Source organism: Camponotus floridanus, unplaced genomic scaffold (genome assembly GCF_003227725.1).
Source record: "Camponotus floridanus strain SB8 unplaced genomic scaffold, Cflo_v7.5 scaffold33, whole genome shotgun sequence".
NCBI classification, from domain to species: domain Eukaryota; kingdom Metazoa; phylum Arthropoda; class Insecta; order Hymenoptera; family Formicidae; genus Camponotus; species Camponotus floridanus.
This window is the reverse complement of record NW_020229470.1, coordinates 1539478-1558441: the sequence shown is the minus strand read 5'-3', so window position 1 is coordinate 1558441 and position 18964 is coordinate 1539478. Positions and strand designations below refer to the sequence as shown.

The following is an 18964-nucleotide window of genomic DNA, read 5'->3' as shown; positions in this document are numbered from 1 at the left end:
ATGCATTTTATCCCTTCATGCAGCATGATCTCGCAACATTTGCATGTTCGCTGCATTTAAAAATAATATTTTGTCATATTTTATATGGCACATTAAAAATATAAGCGATAATATTTTCGTATAATTGTAGCGTATTAAGAGGAATCTGTTAAATAAAAGCGCGCTCCGCTATTTGACTCCAAGAAGTCGCCGAAGTCAATATTACTTAGCGTTATGTCGCGACTTTGTCGTCGACTCGTTAATATCACTCGTATGCATGGTCTAGAGACTTCGTGTCCTTAAGTACTTGGCGAACTTCCTGACGACGAACGTTGTCGTTCGAGCCTTGCCGAGCCTTATCGCTCGAGCGACTCGGCTACGCCCAGTCTTATAATCCGGAACATGGCATATAATGGCCCAGTAAACACGAATCGCAATAACTTCATCGCACCAATGTTGCACGGCGAGGTGTTGCAGGTGACACGCGAGATGAAGCGATACGATATTCTCGTCCGTGTGCCTCGTGTAACGCGCCATTAATACAAACTTTCTCGCGAGCCTTCGCGAGTTTGCACAGCTCCACGTTAAATTTGCGAAATCTCGCCTTCGTATTTCGCTTCACTCCGAAATTTCGAGTAGTTAAAGAGCGAATCGAGCGATTAAGAATTCAAATTGATTAAAACTTTCGAGCTTTGAAATATTCTGGCGTATTCTACATTAATGATAGGACCATAAACAATGATCGATCTGTTATCATTTTCATTTTTATTCGCATTATTTAAATTTTATTTTTCATTTCATCCTTAATCGTCCAAATATCTCGTGTCGAAGATTAAAAGGAATAGCGGCGGATAAATTTTTCGCCAAGGAAGGATTTCGCAATTTCAAAGATTTAATTCGAGGAACGAAAGAAAGAGAGCAGGTGCTATTTACGCGACATATCCCGTATATCGGAAGCGCTCGGTGAAAACACTTGGGTGTAAAAACAGAGTTAGCGGCGTAATCCGGTCGCCACCATCCCCATCCACGCGCCGTTCGTCCTCTCGTCTCCTCTCCCCCTTCCGCAGCCCCTTGGTCGTCCTCGTCGTTCTTCTCCCTTTGCTCTTTCGCGGGGAGGAGAACGCCGTTGATGGGGTGTACTGAGAGAGTCGGCAGGGACCGTAACGGGCCGGATTCAGGCTCTCTTCCTGTCTTAGTGGTGTGGCGTTACCATGGTAACAGACTGTAAGCCGCTTAACCCTCTCTCCCCTTTTTCCCCTGAACAGCTCTGCTCTCCCCCTTGCTGTAGTCTCCTCCTCTGCGGAGCTCGACGGAATCCTCGTGGCACCGAGTCAACCCAACCCGCAGTGATACTCGTGACAGAATGGGTGGTAGTAAATGTCGTTTTCCCCTCCCCGCCTCTTATCCCTCTTCTCGTCCATCCTTCTCCCTGCTTCTTTGCGATCGAGCACGTTTTCGCACCCTTGTCGGTAACGAGCGGGCGAGAAGTCCCTCGATTCGACAGAGAGAATATCTGTCATCGAGCGATCGCTCCTTCGGAAATGTATCCAAACTGAGAGGAGGGATGACGATTAACGCGATGGAATATCGTGAGAAAGATGGTGGAAGTAAACTAGCTGCTAATCCTGATCCTGCGAGAGAGGGATTTGCTATCGAAAATTTCAGATCTGACAAAGTGCGCGAGCGGATTCTGTCGGTCGCGACATCTCGCATTTTATTCAAATTAGAGTAGGGGTGACTACGAACGAAGAAACATTGATCGAAAATTTGCGAGAACAAAGGAGACAATGGCGAGATGTATAGATGGCTGTTAAAATGAGAGCGATTTTTACGAGGCCGGCAAACATTTTCAGTGATATGCAATATATTCGCTATAATATTGCGAAAAAAATTGATGACGAGTGGCTTTTTTTACGTTTAATGAGCTTAATTTGTGCTATGTCACCGTACTTATTAAAAAAGTTGTTTTTTCAAGTTGTTGAAACACTTCTCAAACAGATCGAAATATGGAAATCGAATAACAAAGAATGAACAATAATCATGCGAAAAGAAACTTGATTCTGATTTTAAAGATAGACAGATAGAAGATAGATTTTAAAAATAATAAAGAAATGCAAAAATTGTGCAGAAGAGATAAATGAATAAAGATGAAAATAGCCTGGAAGAAAAAAGAGATTGCAGTAGCATGAAGGCATTTGCACTCTGCTAATAAAAATGTAATAATGAGCAGATTCCTCGATAGCAGTGTGTCATCTGGCATTATTTTTTTATTTTCTCGTTTTAATTAATTATTTAATTCAACTTTTCAATTTTTTTATTAGATCGAAGCATGTGTTTGATAAATTTTCGATTTTTTTTGCGTCCAAGACAAAATTTTAAAAGGCAATAACATTCTTGCTTGACATTCATTTATTATATTTTTTCGATTTTGAGAAGGAAACGTTAGAAAAGGAAAAGAAAATTTACATGAAATAAATGTCAAATAAGAAATTTTTAATAAAATCGATTTTTTAGATAATCTGAACTATCAAAATACAGCAAATTTAAATTTACTGTTTCAAATTTAAAAAACATTAAGATACATATATATATATATATATATATATATATATATATATAAAATTGAATATAACGTAAAGATACTAAGCTACATAAAGTGCTATTTTTCCAGTGACTCAAATTGCATTCGGATAATTTTGATTACCCTATCAACCTTATTTAACTTTGTAGCACAACAGGATGTCGAAGTGTCAATGCTTTATGTAATAGCACAAGGTTTCAATTTTATATGCAGAGTTGTTTATATGCAACGCAATATCATGCTAGAAGCATAACAATGAAAGAAACAGTGCGAAAATGTATGTAACGATTTTAAAAAACGTCAGAAAAGGCACAATCGACAAAAAAAGAACATTTATATAAAACGAGTGATTTAGATGAAATGAATGATTTTTAATTGAATCGATTGTTTAGAAATTCTGACGACCTATGAAAAATGTACCCCTCAAAAATGTAAAAGCAAATTTAAATTTACTGTTTTGAAATTTAAAAAAACTATTTAAAAGAGAGAAATTATAATTGTACATAAAGGAAAAAGATTTTAAATTGTCTCTTTTATTTTTTCCACGTAATTCATCTTGATATTTCATCAACTATTATATTATTGTAAAATCACTGCATTGTTGCGTTCAGATGATTTTGATTATCCTATCAACCTTATTTAACTTTGTGGCACAGCAACAGGATGTCGAAATGTCAACGCTTGATGCGATAGCGCAAGATTGTAACTTTATATGCAGTTGGTTATATGCAATGCAATGTCATGCTAGAAGCATAGAAAACAATGTCATGAAAATGCAATATATTCTGAAATGCATCACATTGATGTCAAGAATGTTGCCGTATAACACTGTTTAATTAAACCACAAAGTTGCGCATGTTGGCATATTTTTACATAATAAAAGGTATCATTATTTCTGCATCCGCTAATTGAAAAATATAATTAATAATGCACGTTAAGGAACGCGAAATAATTTTTTAGAATCCTTGAAAAATATACGTCGTTTTGATTGCCCAGGAAGATTTAATTTTTTTTAAAGTTTTCAAAATTTTTTTCGCTCTCTTATTTCTTTGTTTTTTTTATATCAGGATTTATTTGCAATCCACGATATCTTTCAACTACGGCTTATATTACGTTTAAGTTAAAATTTAATTGAAAATTTTAAGTTAGCTTAAATTATACTTCAATTTCTCTTCGCTTGCTGCATATTTTTGTAATAAAGATATGACTTTATTTTACTTATTTTTAGGCGACATGTATATTTTTATTAAACCTTAACACAATTTATAATTGTGCCACAGAATTAAAGTCATTTCTACTTTGTCGATTCGCTTTACCGGTTGCGTAAACAACGATTAATTGTCGTTTGTCTAATTAACAAATGCCAGTTTGCACGCAACGGCCGACGATATTTTATTACTGGTTTGCTGGACGCCCTTCGCCGTAAATCCTAATTATTGTTGCCATTACCGCAACATAACGCGCATTGCGTTTTACTCATCACTTCTGCTAAAATCAGAAATTCGAGAAAAGAAATCGTAGTGATTCGATTTTAAAAAATTTTTTTTGACAATTATTATCTCATTTATTACGGTCAATAATATCTGTCAAATGAAGTTAATATTGACTAACTTTTAATTATTAAATATTCTTTTTCCGTTTTTTTACTACGTCATTGCATTAACAGCTGCGTTACTTGTCACATAAGTTTTTCGTAAGCGAGATCACGGAGAATCGACAACTGTAGCAGTATATTGTTATTTGAAAAAATAAATAATTAATTAAATTATTTTAAAATTAATTAATTAAATTAAAATTTAAACGTTAATAAAAATTAGAGAAAATTAATTGATTGGCCGTATGAACCCAATGAGGAGAATACCCATGATTTTACATATATATATATCAATATCTTTGCGTGCTACACACACTCGTTGATACTCCCTTTCTTGTCTACCTTTCGCCGCCCGCCTCGCAATTAATCTCCCACGAAGTCGATCATGCTCGGCCGACCTCCCCGGCGGGTCACGTCAACACGAGCACGACCTCCAACCCTGCGAGGAATTATGAGGCACGCTCGTTACCGAGCCCGAGAAAGAGAATGCACGTGTGTAGAGGATGACAGGATCGCTCGTTAATCTTCGCTCGATAACGCCTCTTTCACGACGAATGTATGAAACGTACACATTATCGAAAGTCTCTTATCGCCAACTACGTATGTAGCATCTAAATAAATAGCTTTCGAATTGATTGCATTCCCGTTCAAGATAACAAGACTTGTTGCGACATATATATTTTTCAAACAATACATATATATTGAATCTTTACGAATGTATAATCACTTTGAGGGAAGAACATAATAAGTCGCGGCATTTTAAAGAGATCAAATGCGCAACGTGATTTATGTCAAAAATGATCAACCTACCGTGTCACGTCGATCATTAAAGCCAAGAGAACACGCATCCGTACATTTTGTGTTGAATTATGCGTGAAGGAATAATTTAACACAAGCGCTGACCTCTTCCGCTCTCTTTCAGGTTTGCAGCCTGCCAGCACCAAAGCTCAGCCAACCTCGATTGGCAAGTCCCACCGACCTAGTTCCGGTGTACTACCTCAGGGTCACACCCCGGGACCTGGACCGGGCGGGCAGCAGAATAGCAGGAGTTTCGCTGCCGCCTTGAGGAACCTGGCTAAGCAGGCGGGCCCAGCACCTCAGGAAGAGGAACCCCGTGCCAGTCCGAAGAACCGGGCGCCACCGCCTTTGGTCAGAGGTCCTTCTCCTGCTAAGGTGAGTAATTGCAGCGGCCATATGCTTATTTTATTCTTCTCTCGGCCTCTTTCGTTTTTCAACGCAAAAGTGCATCCGCTTCAAAACCCGAACAATGGCACCCTCGACCTCGGATCCCATGATCGGAATAATAACGACTGCTTAGGTACATGACGTACATGGTTGATGAGAAAAATCGTTATACGTGACATCGGTCATTTTGGATCCGTCTTTGGGTTTGCGACGAATAACACATTTTTTTCATACGGTTGGATCGGTGAAGAATGTTGTAAATAAATGTAGAAGAATAGAAGCGAGAGAAAAGAGGATGCATATATAATCCTGGACAAAATTAATGCAGAATTTTTTTTCACTTTTTCTTTAAAATATTTCGTTAAAATTTAAATATCAGCTTTTAAAGAAAAAGTGAGAAAAATTATGCGTTAATTTTGTCCAGGAATATATTTGTATTTTATTTGGAGTTTTTCAAATTTACTGCCGATGAGATGCGATTTATTTTATATTACGAGAAGTATACAATTTGCGATACATGAGATTTCTAAAATCACGCGTCTTCTGTAATTCATATATATTACAAATTATACGAGACAAAATATTCGAAAACATATTGAGATAAAATTTTTTAGTTAATTTAAAATAGAAAATACTTTAGTAGAAATTTAATTTAAGGCTTAATGTTCAGCAAAATTAATGTCGAAAATTAAAAAATTCTAGTAGATGATGTTTCGTTCAATTTTTACGATGAAAATGAAATTGGTGGAAGACGTATGAATTGTAAAACATAATATTATATGGTTTCAAAGTTTATGCGATTTTAAAGAATAATTTCTAGGAATTAACATGTTATCGCCAAAAGCGAAAGTGCCGAGCCAAAATAAAATTACTGATGGCAAACAGCATGGTAGAAAAGAGAATGTTTTGGAAGGCATGCGAATCAAATAGTTTCACAAGATTGCGGAGTGTCAAAGGCTCAAAGGTAGATCGAAAATGCAGCCAATCTCGGTAATGAAATGAAAAAGGTGCTTACTCTGGCGGAAAGCGAAGAAGGTAGCTCAATCCTGATAATCGGAGAGATCAAAGACCCTTTTCCTTTCTCGATTGTATCACCGATGCTATTGCATTGCAAATGCGAGACTTCTCTAAGCCTCTTTTATTGACAATCTGGATTAAATATTTTAATTGAACGAATATATTTCCCTTTTTATTTGTAGCAGGAAAATGTAAAATGTTAATTGACGTTGTTGCAACTTAAAAATATGCACTAAATAAATTTTTTAAATTAGATTAGCAGAAATTTTTGTTTTTCACTATAATGAAAAAATAGGATCAAATAAAAAGTAATCGAATATAACATTAATTAATGCAATTTGAAAATTTTAAGAAATTTATCAGATCTTTTTATAATGAGTAATGTTTATCTGTAATGATGAATTCTTTTATTTTATCTTGGTGTACACACATTCTTCCTATCAATTTCGGCAACTCATTGCCGGTGCACGAATGTGTTACAACGCCCATACATTACCCAACAGCAATAAACTGCTAGAACCTCGTAACGTCTAAGTCGCAGAAGATACTATAAGTTGAAGAAAATTTCAGGCAATTTGCATTGCTCTGCGCCTTCCAAAACATCGTCTCGAAAACATTAACTCTAAAAGATGTGTTCTACTTTAGATTGCGACTTTTTTCCACAAATCTATGTAAATGCTACTTATTAAACTGATCAATCATTATTATTAGAAAAATTCTATCATGTTTATTGCATTAACCGAAAAAATCGTTAAATTTATTTTTATAGGAACGATCGACGCACGAACGAAGACCCGAGGAGATTCCCTCCTTGTACACGACAACTGCCAGACCCGTTGAAACCAGTAAACATAGTGTAACTGTGGCTTCCGAATTGCTGGCCCGTTCCGGTTTTCAGCCATACCGGCCCGAGCATCATCCGGCCCATCCACCGGCGTTTACCTTGGATCCCGCGACCTATAGCGCCTATCATCCCAGTCTCTATCCAGCACCGCCTCATCTACAGCATTATACTAGGTAAGCAATAATTACTTTCGTCTTGACATTTTCAAGAGAGAAAATTATCAACTTTATGCTTTCTTCATTAATTTCTCAAGCTATTTTTTTATTCGCATTTATTGAAAAGTTAATTATAAAATTTAAGATTTCGTGCTTTTTTTCAATTAGAGGATTAGAGGAACAGATATACCTGGAACGATGCGGAATCATCAGCAGACCACCGGGATTATTTCCTGGACTGCCGTCGTATCCTCTATACGGATTAAGATATAGTCCAGACATGCTTCCTCCGCCACCCGCTTCGTTGAGCCTTATGTCTCCCGTGATGCATGAACGGTGAGTAAGAGATTCAGAAAAAATAGAGAAAGAGAAGGGGGAGGGGAAGAGAGGAAGAAAAACTCGACGAAGCAATCAGGAATGCCGAATTTGTTATTAACATTGCGGTACGATTCGTTTATTTTTCAGACTGAAACTGGAGGAGGAGCATAGGTTGCGGCAAGCACGGGAGCAGGCTGCGTTGCGGGAGGAGGAGGAAAGGAGAAGAGCAGCAAGAAGTTCTGCTCCCGCTGCCCCGGTACCCGCGCCTGCACCTGCATCCGCCGATACTGCAGGTGAGCGAGTCGCTCCACCCCCCACTGCCTTTCATTAAAAAAAAAAAAAAAGAAAGCGTCGATCAAAGCGCGATCGTGTTCGTTAAGAAGGCGCGCAAGCTCTTTCTTTATTTCCTTCTTCCTTTCTTTCCGCTGCGAAATTTTTTTGCGGTGGCATTATCGTGATATGTCGTGCGAATTATCATTCATTTTTCTCATTCGGCCATATCCAGTTTATATAAGCTACGTAGCTAGCATCTTCATCGAACGGTGTCGAGAACTCCGCTATGCCGAGTCGACGATATCTGCATACGCGTTGCCACGACTCGTTGTTTGCCTCGCGCACGTTGTTTCGTGTAATTTTAGTCCTGAGATCTCGAATTCGCCAAACGAGATTGTACTCTCAGCGGCGATTGCGTCGTTGATTCGACGTTTGAACGACCTGTACTGCGAGCCAAAGTTCTTCAAAGTAGATAAACGGACTGGCGGCGCGAGCGAGGAGAAGTTGTAGAAATATAACTGTGACCCAGTGAGAGAATTCGAAAAGAAAGAACAAATAACATACTACGCTTCTAATTTTAATCTAGATTAACGAGAGTCACACATATAGTTATACTCGTTTCTTACGAAAGTAGCGTTGATATCTTTTAGATAAGCACACGATTTGATGCTTGAGCAGGTCTAAAGATGGGTAAAGTATACACTGCCAGCGAATGTTGAACGTTTAAATAACGAATGCGAATTTTTAGAAGAATGTGCGCGAACAAATGCGAGTAAAACTTATATTAACGGTTCGCTCGTAGGACGGCGTGTCAAAAGGAAAATTTCGAAATTTAATTTCGCATTCGCCTTGTGTTCGTTGTCGTTCGCTCGGTATATATCTACCTTAACACAATATTGCTCTTCGGCTCGATACTCACCAAATTGTCAAAAAGTGGGCTTAGCGGCAAAAGATATTTACCTATTCTAGAGTTTCGAACTAGGATATGAACAAATTACAATCCAATTTTTCCGAGACCCGATTTAGCTGTTTTCTTTTATCTACTTACCAAACCGAAGTCAGACTTATCTGCTGTTGTTGTCTTCTGTTAATATCATATCAACAAATAAGTCGGCCTTCGGTCAGCCATTCACCTGTTATGTATACGACTTGTTATGTACTCTTCGCATAGATATTTCAAATCATTTTCTGTAGTGTTCAAATGTGAAACTACACTCTTAGTGTATGATGACAGGTTGGTTATATAATTAATTGTTTTTTGTAGTTGATAAAACAGCGAAACTTAAACATAAGAGTGCACGCCTTTAAAGAAAAAGGGCTAGCTTTTTGTTGAGTTTTAACATTACAAAAAAAAAATTACGACATACAGGATGTTAGGATTAGTAGTTCTAATGGTTCTACTAATCAATTATACCGTACATCTTGTTTATTGATTGGAGATGACTACTGTTATATATGATAATTAATTTTTTAAAGATTTTTTTAAATTTTCTCTTGACAGCAAATTATTTTTATTTTCTCTTTTTATATATTTGTTATTATTAAGATGTAAATAAAATATCAATATACATGCATTGATATTTTATGATTCGAAGAGTTCATTTTTTTATATATTAGTGTCTTACATACATATATATATATATATTAGATGTTATAAATTATACAGTTTTTATTTACTAGAATTGTTAAATTATTACAGAATATGTTTTTGATGATTATTGATATGATTGACACATTACACGCATTTGAATGTTTATATAATTTCAAGGCGTGTACTTTTAGGTAGGTGTTCGTGCGTAAATCTGCAATTTAATGGACTGTAACGATTTAAGTATTGAGTGTTTTTTTTTTCATCAGGCGCAATGCACTCTTGCGTTAGTTCCCGCAACTGTTTTAGAAATTTTCCAATTAACCAATTAATGTCAACATAGTTTCCCTTAATTGTATAGTAAACATGTTGCTCCTCATACTCTGACTGAATCAAGCGATGTATATATAAACTTTATTATACATGTTCTTTTATCAAAATTATACCATTTTTATATAATTTATTATGTAAACATGTATATTTGGACTATAAATGAAAATAAAACTTGCAAGAAATGTGATTGAAATTCTAATGGACTTGAAATTCTCTTGACCCTCAAATCATTTTCTGAAACAGTTTTGGGGAAGATTCGGTAACTCATAGTCCGATTATTTGAATATCCATTTTATTGCAATTATTATTATGAAAAAAGTACGCGCTCGCTACTGTTAATATTAGAGCAACTATTGATAGCGATTACCCCGTTAGTTTAGAAAGATAATTGGTTTTCTTCATTTTATTTTATTTTTGTTGTTTAGCTTTATGAAAATATAACAGTAATCATCCCCAATACTTTGAAGCGAATATATTAAGTATCTTCTTATAGGGGACTGGAATAATTAAACGAAAGCAAGGTAAGTTGGAATAGAGATGGATCAATACGGAAATAAATTTATAAAATCTTGTTAGATATGTCATAATTATGTACGTGTATAAGTTGTTTCAATTTATTAAATGCGTAATAATCCATAATAAGTTTATTGCGGCAATTAATTAAAAATGCTATTAAAAGTCGAAATAAGTCTGTTAATCTGCGTAAATTATAGCATGACATAAATTGTACATTAAACCCATAATTGAGACCCTAAAATAATTATGAACATTTTCTTAACTCTTCTCCTCGCGCGCGAACTTGTCTCAAAATTTAACGGGGGATATTTAAATGTAATGATAAACACAACTATCTCTCTTTTACACTCGATATGTGCTAAAAATATAGATCAAGTCTTGATCTAATTATTAATCAAAATTGCAAAATCTGGCTATAGCAATATGTTACGTTTTCTTTATTTAAGAAATATCTTTTCATGTATCTTTCTCTTTTTTTTTTTTTAACTTTCAAAGTCTGAGCTTATTTCATATTTTGATAAATGAAAATAATATTTGAAATAACATAAAAGAAACTTACAACATATCGCCATGGCCAAGATTTTTTTTACTATAGAGTGGAAGATCACCAAGCACTGTGTTCGGGATTTGTTCCAGCTAGGAAGCCGACCATAACGGCTCAGATGCATAGCGAACGGGACCGAGAACGCGACAGTAGAGAACGACAAAGCGGTAATGGCGGTGGTAGTGGTAGTAACAATAACAGCGGCGGAAACAACGCTAATAGCAACACTGGTAACAGCGGCAACAACACAAGTAACACCAACAATGCCAATAGCAATGGGTCCGCCATCACCATCGGTAGTAATCATCATCAATCTCGAAAAGAGGAACAACAATCTGCTGTTCCGCCAGTTGCACCACCACCGCCAGCGCCAGCGCCTTCCGATCCAACGGCAGCAGCAGTAGCAGCAGCATCAGCAGCCACCATCTATCATCCTCGCTTACCACCCTTTCCCAATCCAGCTGCGCCCATTGGACCATCTTTAGGTTCCACTTCCATATGCTCCGCTAACTCTGCGTCTATTCCGCCTCCTTTGGGTTCCACTTTGCCCACTTTGAATCTCGGACCGCCGCCACCCCCCACAGCTATTAGCTCGGCGCCGATCGGTCCACCGCCGATGCCTTCCATCCCGTCTTTGACGCCGGGTGTGATAGGACCACCGCCTCTATCCTTAGGCATATCTCTTACGCCTATTATCTCTATTCCCTCTCTTCATTTACCCCCCGTGCCGTCAAGTACCATCCATTCTAGTCAACACGCAGCCACGATAATGAGCAGCAGCGCGACTACTACAGTCACCAGTTCCATTTATCACCAGCAACAGCAACAACATCAACAACAACCCTCATCGCAACATCAACAGCGCGCGAGTAGTACGAGCAGTACGACGATTACGAGTTCTCTGTCTAACGCGATGACAACACACGTTGCCCCGATGCCGTCGAGTTCTTCGTCGACGTTAAACTCGATAAATCATATAGCCCACAAATCCCCACCGCTATCTCATAGCGTTCATGGTGTGCCGAGAAGCAAGGAGTCGTTATCAACAATCACGACAGCGGCGGGGACGTTGCCTACGACGATGCCCACGACGGCAATTATAACTACTACGACAATGAATACCACAACCACCTCGCAGCCGGCTTTTGTCAGACCCTTCGAGGATTCGTTTCGTTCCTCCTCGACGAAAACACAACAGAGGCAATCAATAATGAATAGTCACAATCACAGTATAGTCAATCAGATCGGTCATCATGAGCCATCATCCTTGAAATCTTCGTCGATGACGCCGATTACTTCTCAGACTGTGGGTAATCAAGTGATACAGGAGAATAATTCCTCAATGATGGATAACAAGTCTATAAGCAATCAACAAGCGTTTTCCCAACCGATTCCGTATCCACCACCGCAACAGTATCATCATCCGCATATATCCGTCTCGCACGTGCCAAGTCTCTATAAACCGCCACACTTCTCGTCATCATCGTCGTCATCTTCGTCGCCGCACCAACAACACCATTCTCAATCCAAGCTCAATGTACCAATGATAAATACCAGCAACAGTAATCATGGCAACTGTAGCACGAGTATCATGACTAATTCGAGTAGCACAAAGCAGCAAAATGCGCATCTCAATGTCAATGTCGAGTCCCATCAGACAGTGACGACGATTCAACGAAACGACAGTATTACTAACAACTGCGTTTCCAATGAAAAAACAATGAGCAATAGCACTTTCGGCGTTAATAATAAAGTTACTAATAATAGTAAAATCGCGAATCATACGAGCGTGCATCATAAAAATAATTCGGATGTCATAGCGAAGGACAACAAGTTGAACGCAGATGAAAAAAGTGCGAGCGAAAAGCAATCGCAGTTGCCGAATCAAAATCACGTTGCGACAAATTCGCTCCAGGAAAAAACCTCGATCTCGCATCCGTCTTTTGAGCAACAAGAAAAAGGCTTGCCATCCTTTCACCCGGTCAATTATACCGTCGGTGAAAAGGAGTGCAAAAATGAAATTGATTGTAATAAGACTCAATGCGATCAAAACAATGTCTTGTCCACATTACCGTTTCAATCGAGCTTTAAGTTCAGCATAAATGATATTGCGCAGAAACCTATGGATACGACGCAACTGATGCAAAGTATCAAGTCTGAGGAAGTGTTGCGCACTTGTCAGAACGTCTCCAATGTGCTCCTGCAAATTCCGAAATATCAGGAGAAGCTTTTGAATTTTTCAACAAGCAACAACGATCTAAAGACGACCGCGTTTTGCTTTACCGACAAGTGCAATAATTTAACTGAGATTTCCGTGAAGTGCGAACCAGCGGTGCTGAACGTACCTGACCTCAGTAAAGCTTTAGTGGTCAAGCAGGATGTAATCACCAGCAACGAAAAGTCTTTCCTGGTGCCTGAAATGCAGAAAGAGCTGACGTCATCTCTTGATCTGGCCGAAAAGAGACGTAAACGGAGGAGGGAAAAGAACACGAGCATAACGTGTAGCTCCGACTCGGAGGGCGAGGAGGAAACCAAAGATATGGATCTTTGGATCACGAAAGGTCCACCGGCTAAACTACAATATTCAGAAGACAAATTGACCTTCTTAGCCATGTTTGGATTAACTACGCTGACTATTAGGAATGGTAAGAGGATCATTTTTGCCGCCAATGCTTTTTAAAATTTTGATTCGGTAAATTGAAACCGTCATTATTTTTCTGTAGAGATGGAATTGTGTAAGGTTGAGAAAAGATACAAATTGAATCCCGATCCACCAGAACTACCTCTGGAAGTAGAGCCTGCAATAGAATCCGTCTTACCAATTCCGCATGAGCATCCGGATGTTTTACTCCACACGCCAGATTTCGAGCCGAAAGTTGGCTTTCTCAGGACTATAGGCCTCGATGTTATGCCTCCGAATAAAAGAGACGGTAAATATATCATTAAATTTAACTATAGACTGTAGCAACATATATTTCTCTATTTCTATTATGTAATTGATTATAATATACAAAATATTATATATAATAATATAATATATATATATATATATATATATATATATATATATATATATATATACACACACACACATATCATAGCATATAATTATTTAAATTGCAATTTGCAATTACAGAGGCAGAAGTGACATGGCAGTACGTTCTAGCAGATCGCAAGAAACGGAAAAGCGCAAACTCCGTTACTGCCTATTGTGAAAGAATCGCCAAAGTTTATTCTAAGAATCCTCCAGCTTTACCAAAACCACCTCAAAAAATGCGTCTTCTGGACAGAATTAAAGTAAAACCAATCTCGGAACGTCCACCACCGCTACCACCCTTAGTTCCGAATATAGTTCCGATGTATTATCCTACTTTACCTATGCCTGGTGAGAATGGTGTGAAGCAACATTGTAAAACTATAGAAATCAGTGAAAGTACTGACGAAATAGGAGACAGGAAAGAGAAGCCGAGGTGGACTGGAATCGAGGATGTTATGTTTGCTTATAAGGAGTATCTAAAAGGTAAATGTTTTATTTTATCTATAATACAAATTATTTCATTCTGTAATATAACGTAATGGCATTGCACACATATTTTTTTTATATGTTTTTAGAAAAGACACTGGAGAGAAAAATTCTGACGAGTGAAACATCGAAATTGATATCACAGTACAACAGTTTGCATTCCGAAGCTGTTCAATTAGAACGGAAAATTTATGAACTCCTGTCTGCCAGAACGGCTCTTGATTCCGAGAGACGAATGCTCAGTGACAAAATCGAAAGGATCAACGCACTTGTTAGGAATCTTAGATAGCGTTATGTAACGCACAACACGGAAACTCATTCATCTGTGATATTATCAGCGGGTTAAGGGCCGTTAGCACGTAATACCCACTACTAAACGTAACACGTAGATAAGTAATGGTTAAGGAAAGACTCTTGAGTGACCAAATGTACAGCGTAATTATTCATATTATTTTGCGAATTTTATTATATTAGTACCATCGGCGATTGATCGTACCGGGAAAGCGGAAAACTTTGACTGGTTCACAGGAACTAACGATTGCGTTCGGTTTAAAACACTATTACACTAATTGATAAATATTACTTTTGCGCACATCGCCAAACGTTGACGAACGTGCCGATCTTCGATTATAAATATGCAGTCATATCAATCGTACGAGGATATGTATAAAGTTAATTGTACAAATCAAATTATATCCTATCCACGTGAAAAGACAGTTTTTACGACTGCAAATAAAACGACAAAGGCTTTCTAGTTTCACACATCTAACGGCTCTTATACTCCGAGCATAAATAATTGTAATTTGTGTGTATCATAATATTTTAATGGAGAAGAAATAGACAAATGGTGTATAACTTATTTTATTCAGCGTAATGTGGACCTTTATGTCGAGTACTTGAAAAAAAACTGATATATCATGCAATTTATATGTCGCTCGATTGATAAAGTTAAATAATGAGTAGAAGAGAGGACATTATATAGGGTTGAAGAATGACGAAGGATCGAAGAATGATATCGACTATATCGAACTGGCAAAGTATCAAGAAATCGCTTGCATCCAATAATGATTATGTCTTTATTTTTTGTTTAATAGCGACGAAACGAATTTAATTAGTAGAAATCAAATCGTATAATTGGAAGATTGCGAACATCGTGAATCTCTGGACATGAGAAAAGGGAAGATTTTTTTTTTAGACAACTGTTAATTTAAATCAATATCAACGACACGAGAACTCTAGTCTACAGACATGTTTAGACTATACAGGAAAAATTGCGCATTGATACGTGTAAAATCAGAGTAGTGAGCAATCCTTCCTTTCGAATATGCCATTTATTATAATAAGCAGAAGGCCAGTGAAAATATGGGATGGAGCATTAATAACGTTATGTAATGATATTGCGGTACTTACGTATAATGTGACTTAATTTTTAAAGAAAAAAAAAATACGAAATTGTGAGACTTTGCGCGGAGCACATTCCAGAAAATTACCCGACATTAACATTCCAATACCAGTCATTTCACCAAAACAATCGGACCTTGAACTTGACACAAGTTGAGTGGCGAATAAATTTTGGAAAAAGAAAACTATTATATATTGGTATTTTTCTGTTTGGCGCATTCATGTCATGTAGCTGCGCTCTATTTTTCACATCTCGCAGTGTAACCTTGAAACTTATCGTTCTCTGCTCTCTGAGTGCATCATTTGCCAATTGCACGTTGTAGGAATACCATTCGCATGTTGCATGCGATAAGACCATCATTTATAATTTCGCCGTTTTGTTCATTGAGTGCCTAACATTTCTCCTTACATTTGTACATACCATTATTTTTATGTATTATGTAACAAAGTGGGGCCGCGCCGGTCTCAGTCAACAAGCCAGAACAAGAGCCTAGGAGTAAATTGTTGAAAACATGATCTTGTGGCGTATTTTTTTCCACATTCGTCGTTCCAATACTTTCCTACAAAAATCCAATTTTTAAAAATAAATTATATCTATTAAAATTTTTATATTATTGCACTTGTGGAATATACTATTGCTTTTTTATTTGCGTATCTTAAATTTCTTGCATATTTTGTATAGATATTGCGAAATGAATGAAAACGTTTCTTTTTATATAATCTTGATATTTATATTGAATAATATATTTCAGGTAATTTATGATTATCGCAAATTCAATGTGTATGTAACTTGACATTATCTCATTATAAATTTCGAATTGTAAAAATTTCTTGAAGATTATATATTTCTTGAAGATTGAAGATTATATTTTATTTGAAATTTGCGAAATTTAAAATTTGAATTTTTTACGGGAAAATAATAGAAGGTCGGTAAGTTTGCAATATCAGTAATCTACAAATGATAGCTCTTTTTAATTATCGATTGTTGATAATAAACTAGTGCCATAGCCCGCTAGATAATCCCTGAAAGCGATGCGCTCTTTATGAACATAGAAACTTGAACATAAACTACGAAGTCAAATTCACAAATATTTTCAGTGAGTAACACAGTAATATGCACCTGTATGCACAATTTCTGGTTGCATTCCGTGCTATGTGCACGAATGTCGATAACACGTATGTTGTAACGCAAAACGTTTATGTATACATATATTAATAATATACATAAATAAATCTTTATTAATTATTATATAATTAATAATATATAATATTTATATACATATAACTCAGAAAAAATGTCAAAATAATTGATTTTCCCAAACTAATCATCATGTGCAGTCGATTTTATAATCGATTCTTTTTAAACAGATATATGCATATATTTATAATAAATACCCAGGTAGCAAGCACACGTCATTTTGATTTTCCAAACTGATTTTTGATCATATGTCGTCAAAATAATACTAATAATACTAATTTGCTACATGACTTTATATTGACATCTTGATATAACATTATTTTAACGTTATATTTTAGTCATGAATTGACAATTATTTTATTATTACTGTGATTAGTCAGTACATCAATCTCATAAAAAAATCTTTTAAAATTTTTTATATAAAATGACTTTCGCTTTCTTCTGAAGAATAGAATGGCTGTAATTGTTCAATAATGCTCTCGAATCGATTAATCTGCTTTATTTGACAACGCTATTAAATACATTATTATGTTAAGAAGAAAACGTCAAAATGTGATACATGTCATGACGTCAAGAATCTGTGACATTAGATCGTTTCTTTTACGTCATAGAAACGTCAAGAATAATCCATGATCAATTTGAAACTTCAAAATGACGTGTGCTGCCTGGGTACTTATTAAAATGTAATTTATTTTATTAGATCAAATCTAATTCATTCATTAAAATTTAATAAAAATCTAATTCATTTTATTAAAATCAAATTTTCGAAAAATATAAATTATTTTAATTATTATATTTGAAGAGAAAAACTGTTTGTGTAAATTAATTTAATATTATTATTTTACACCAAATTTTCATATTCCGAGAAAATATTCTTTTAAATTTAGAATTTTTTAAATTTCAGTTTATTTAATAATAGAATGCAAAAAATGATGCATATATGAACGTGAATTTTGTAATATTCTAGTTCATTAAAGTATTGAAGTATTATACTAGATATATAAATGAATTGAAAAGCATTTCTATTTAAAACCTAAGTATATGGCAGAGCAATAACACTAAGTACAAACTAAAAAATAGTACATTATAAATACATAAATATCACTTATATTAAAAAAATCAATGCAAAAAATAATCAATCTAACTTTTATCAGTTTAATATTTGATTAAATCAAATTAAAATATATATGTATTTGATATATTTGTTTTTAAATTTACATTATATTTTATGTGTTATAATACATAAATATTACATTTTAATTTATATTACACATAAAAATATGCGGACGTTTAATAGATTATAGTTCCTTTACAACAACAAACAAAAAAATGTTAGGTATGGAAGTTATATATATGTGGAAAATGCATTATAAAATCAGTCATAAATACATTATTTATTTGTATCAATTTTGAATGTATATTGTCGTATATGCAAATATACATGTATATTAAATCTCAAATAAAATTTATATTAAGCTTCACTTAAAATTAATTATATAAGTGAAATTATTGATATATGCGCGGATTAACTTTATTCGACAATATCTTTTAACTGAGATGTTAAATAGCACATATTTACCATGCTCTTGTAAAATTTATGCTAAGAGGGAAGAAGGAGTTACGTTTTTTACAAGCTTGTTTTTAAGAATTTGTGCATCAAAAACTGATTGATATATTATGTAATATGAATCTCTATGTGTGATATACATATTTCTTTTATACTATTATTATATCTGTTTTTAAGTACGGTTTGTACTAGTAACATATATATTCAACATAAAGAATATAGATTGTTAAATAAAAATCTGAGTATCGTGTTTAACGCCACACTATCGAAGACGCTCTTATTGCATGTAATTGATCGCTTTTAAACGAATACCAAAATTGAAGACTATGAGATATGATTATTACATCA

At 35.6% G+C, this 18964-nt stretch overlaps 1 protein-coding gene across 1 annotated transcript in view; it reads left to right on the top strand.

Moving 5' to 3' along the window:
• Window positions 1-16367, top strand: part of LOC105248862 — an 80738-nt gene extending 64371 nt beyond the window's left edge. The window contains exons 9-16 of the mRNA XM_025410591.1: window positions 5077-5327; window positions 7126-7373; window positions 7524-7691; window positions 7821-7966; window positions 11020-13572; window positions 13651-13857; window positions 14064-14447; window positions 14540-16367. Coding sequence (XP_025266376.1) covers window positions 5077-5327; window positions 7126-7373; window positions 7524-7691; window positions 7821-7966; window positions 11020-13572; window positions 13651-13857; window positions 14064-14447; window positions 14540-14739 — 4157 coding nt within the window. The 3' untranslated portion in view covers window positions 14740-16367. The remainder of the gene's footprint in view (window positions 1-5076; window positions 5328-7125; window positions 7374-7523; window positions 7692-7820; window positions 7967-11019; window positions 13573-13650; window positions 13858-14063; window positions 14448-14539) is intronic.
• Window positions 16368-18964: the final 2597 nt, after the last annotated feature.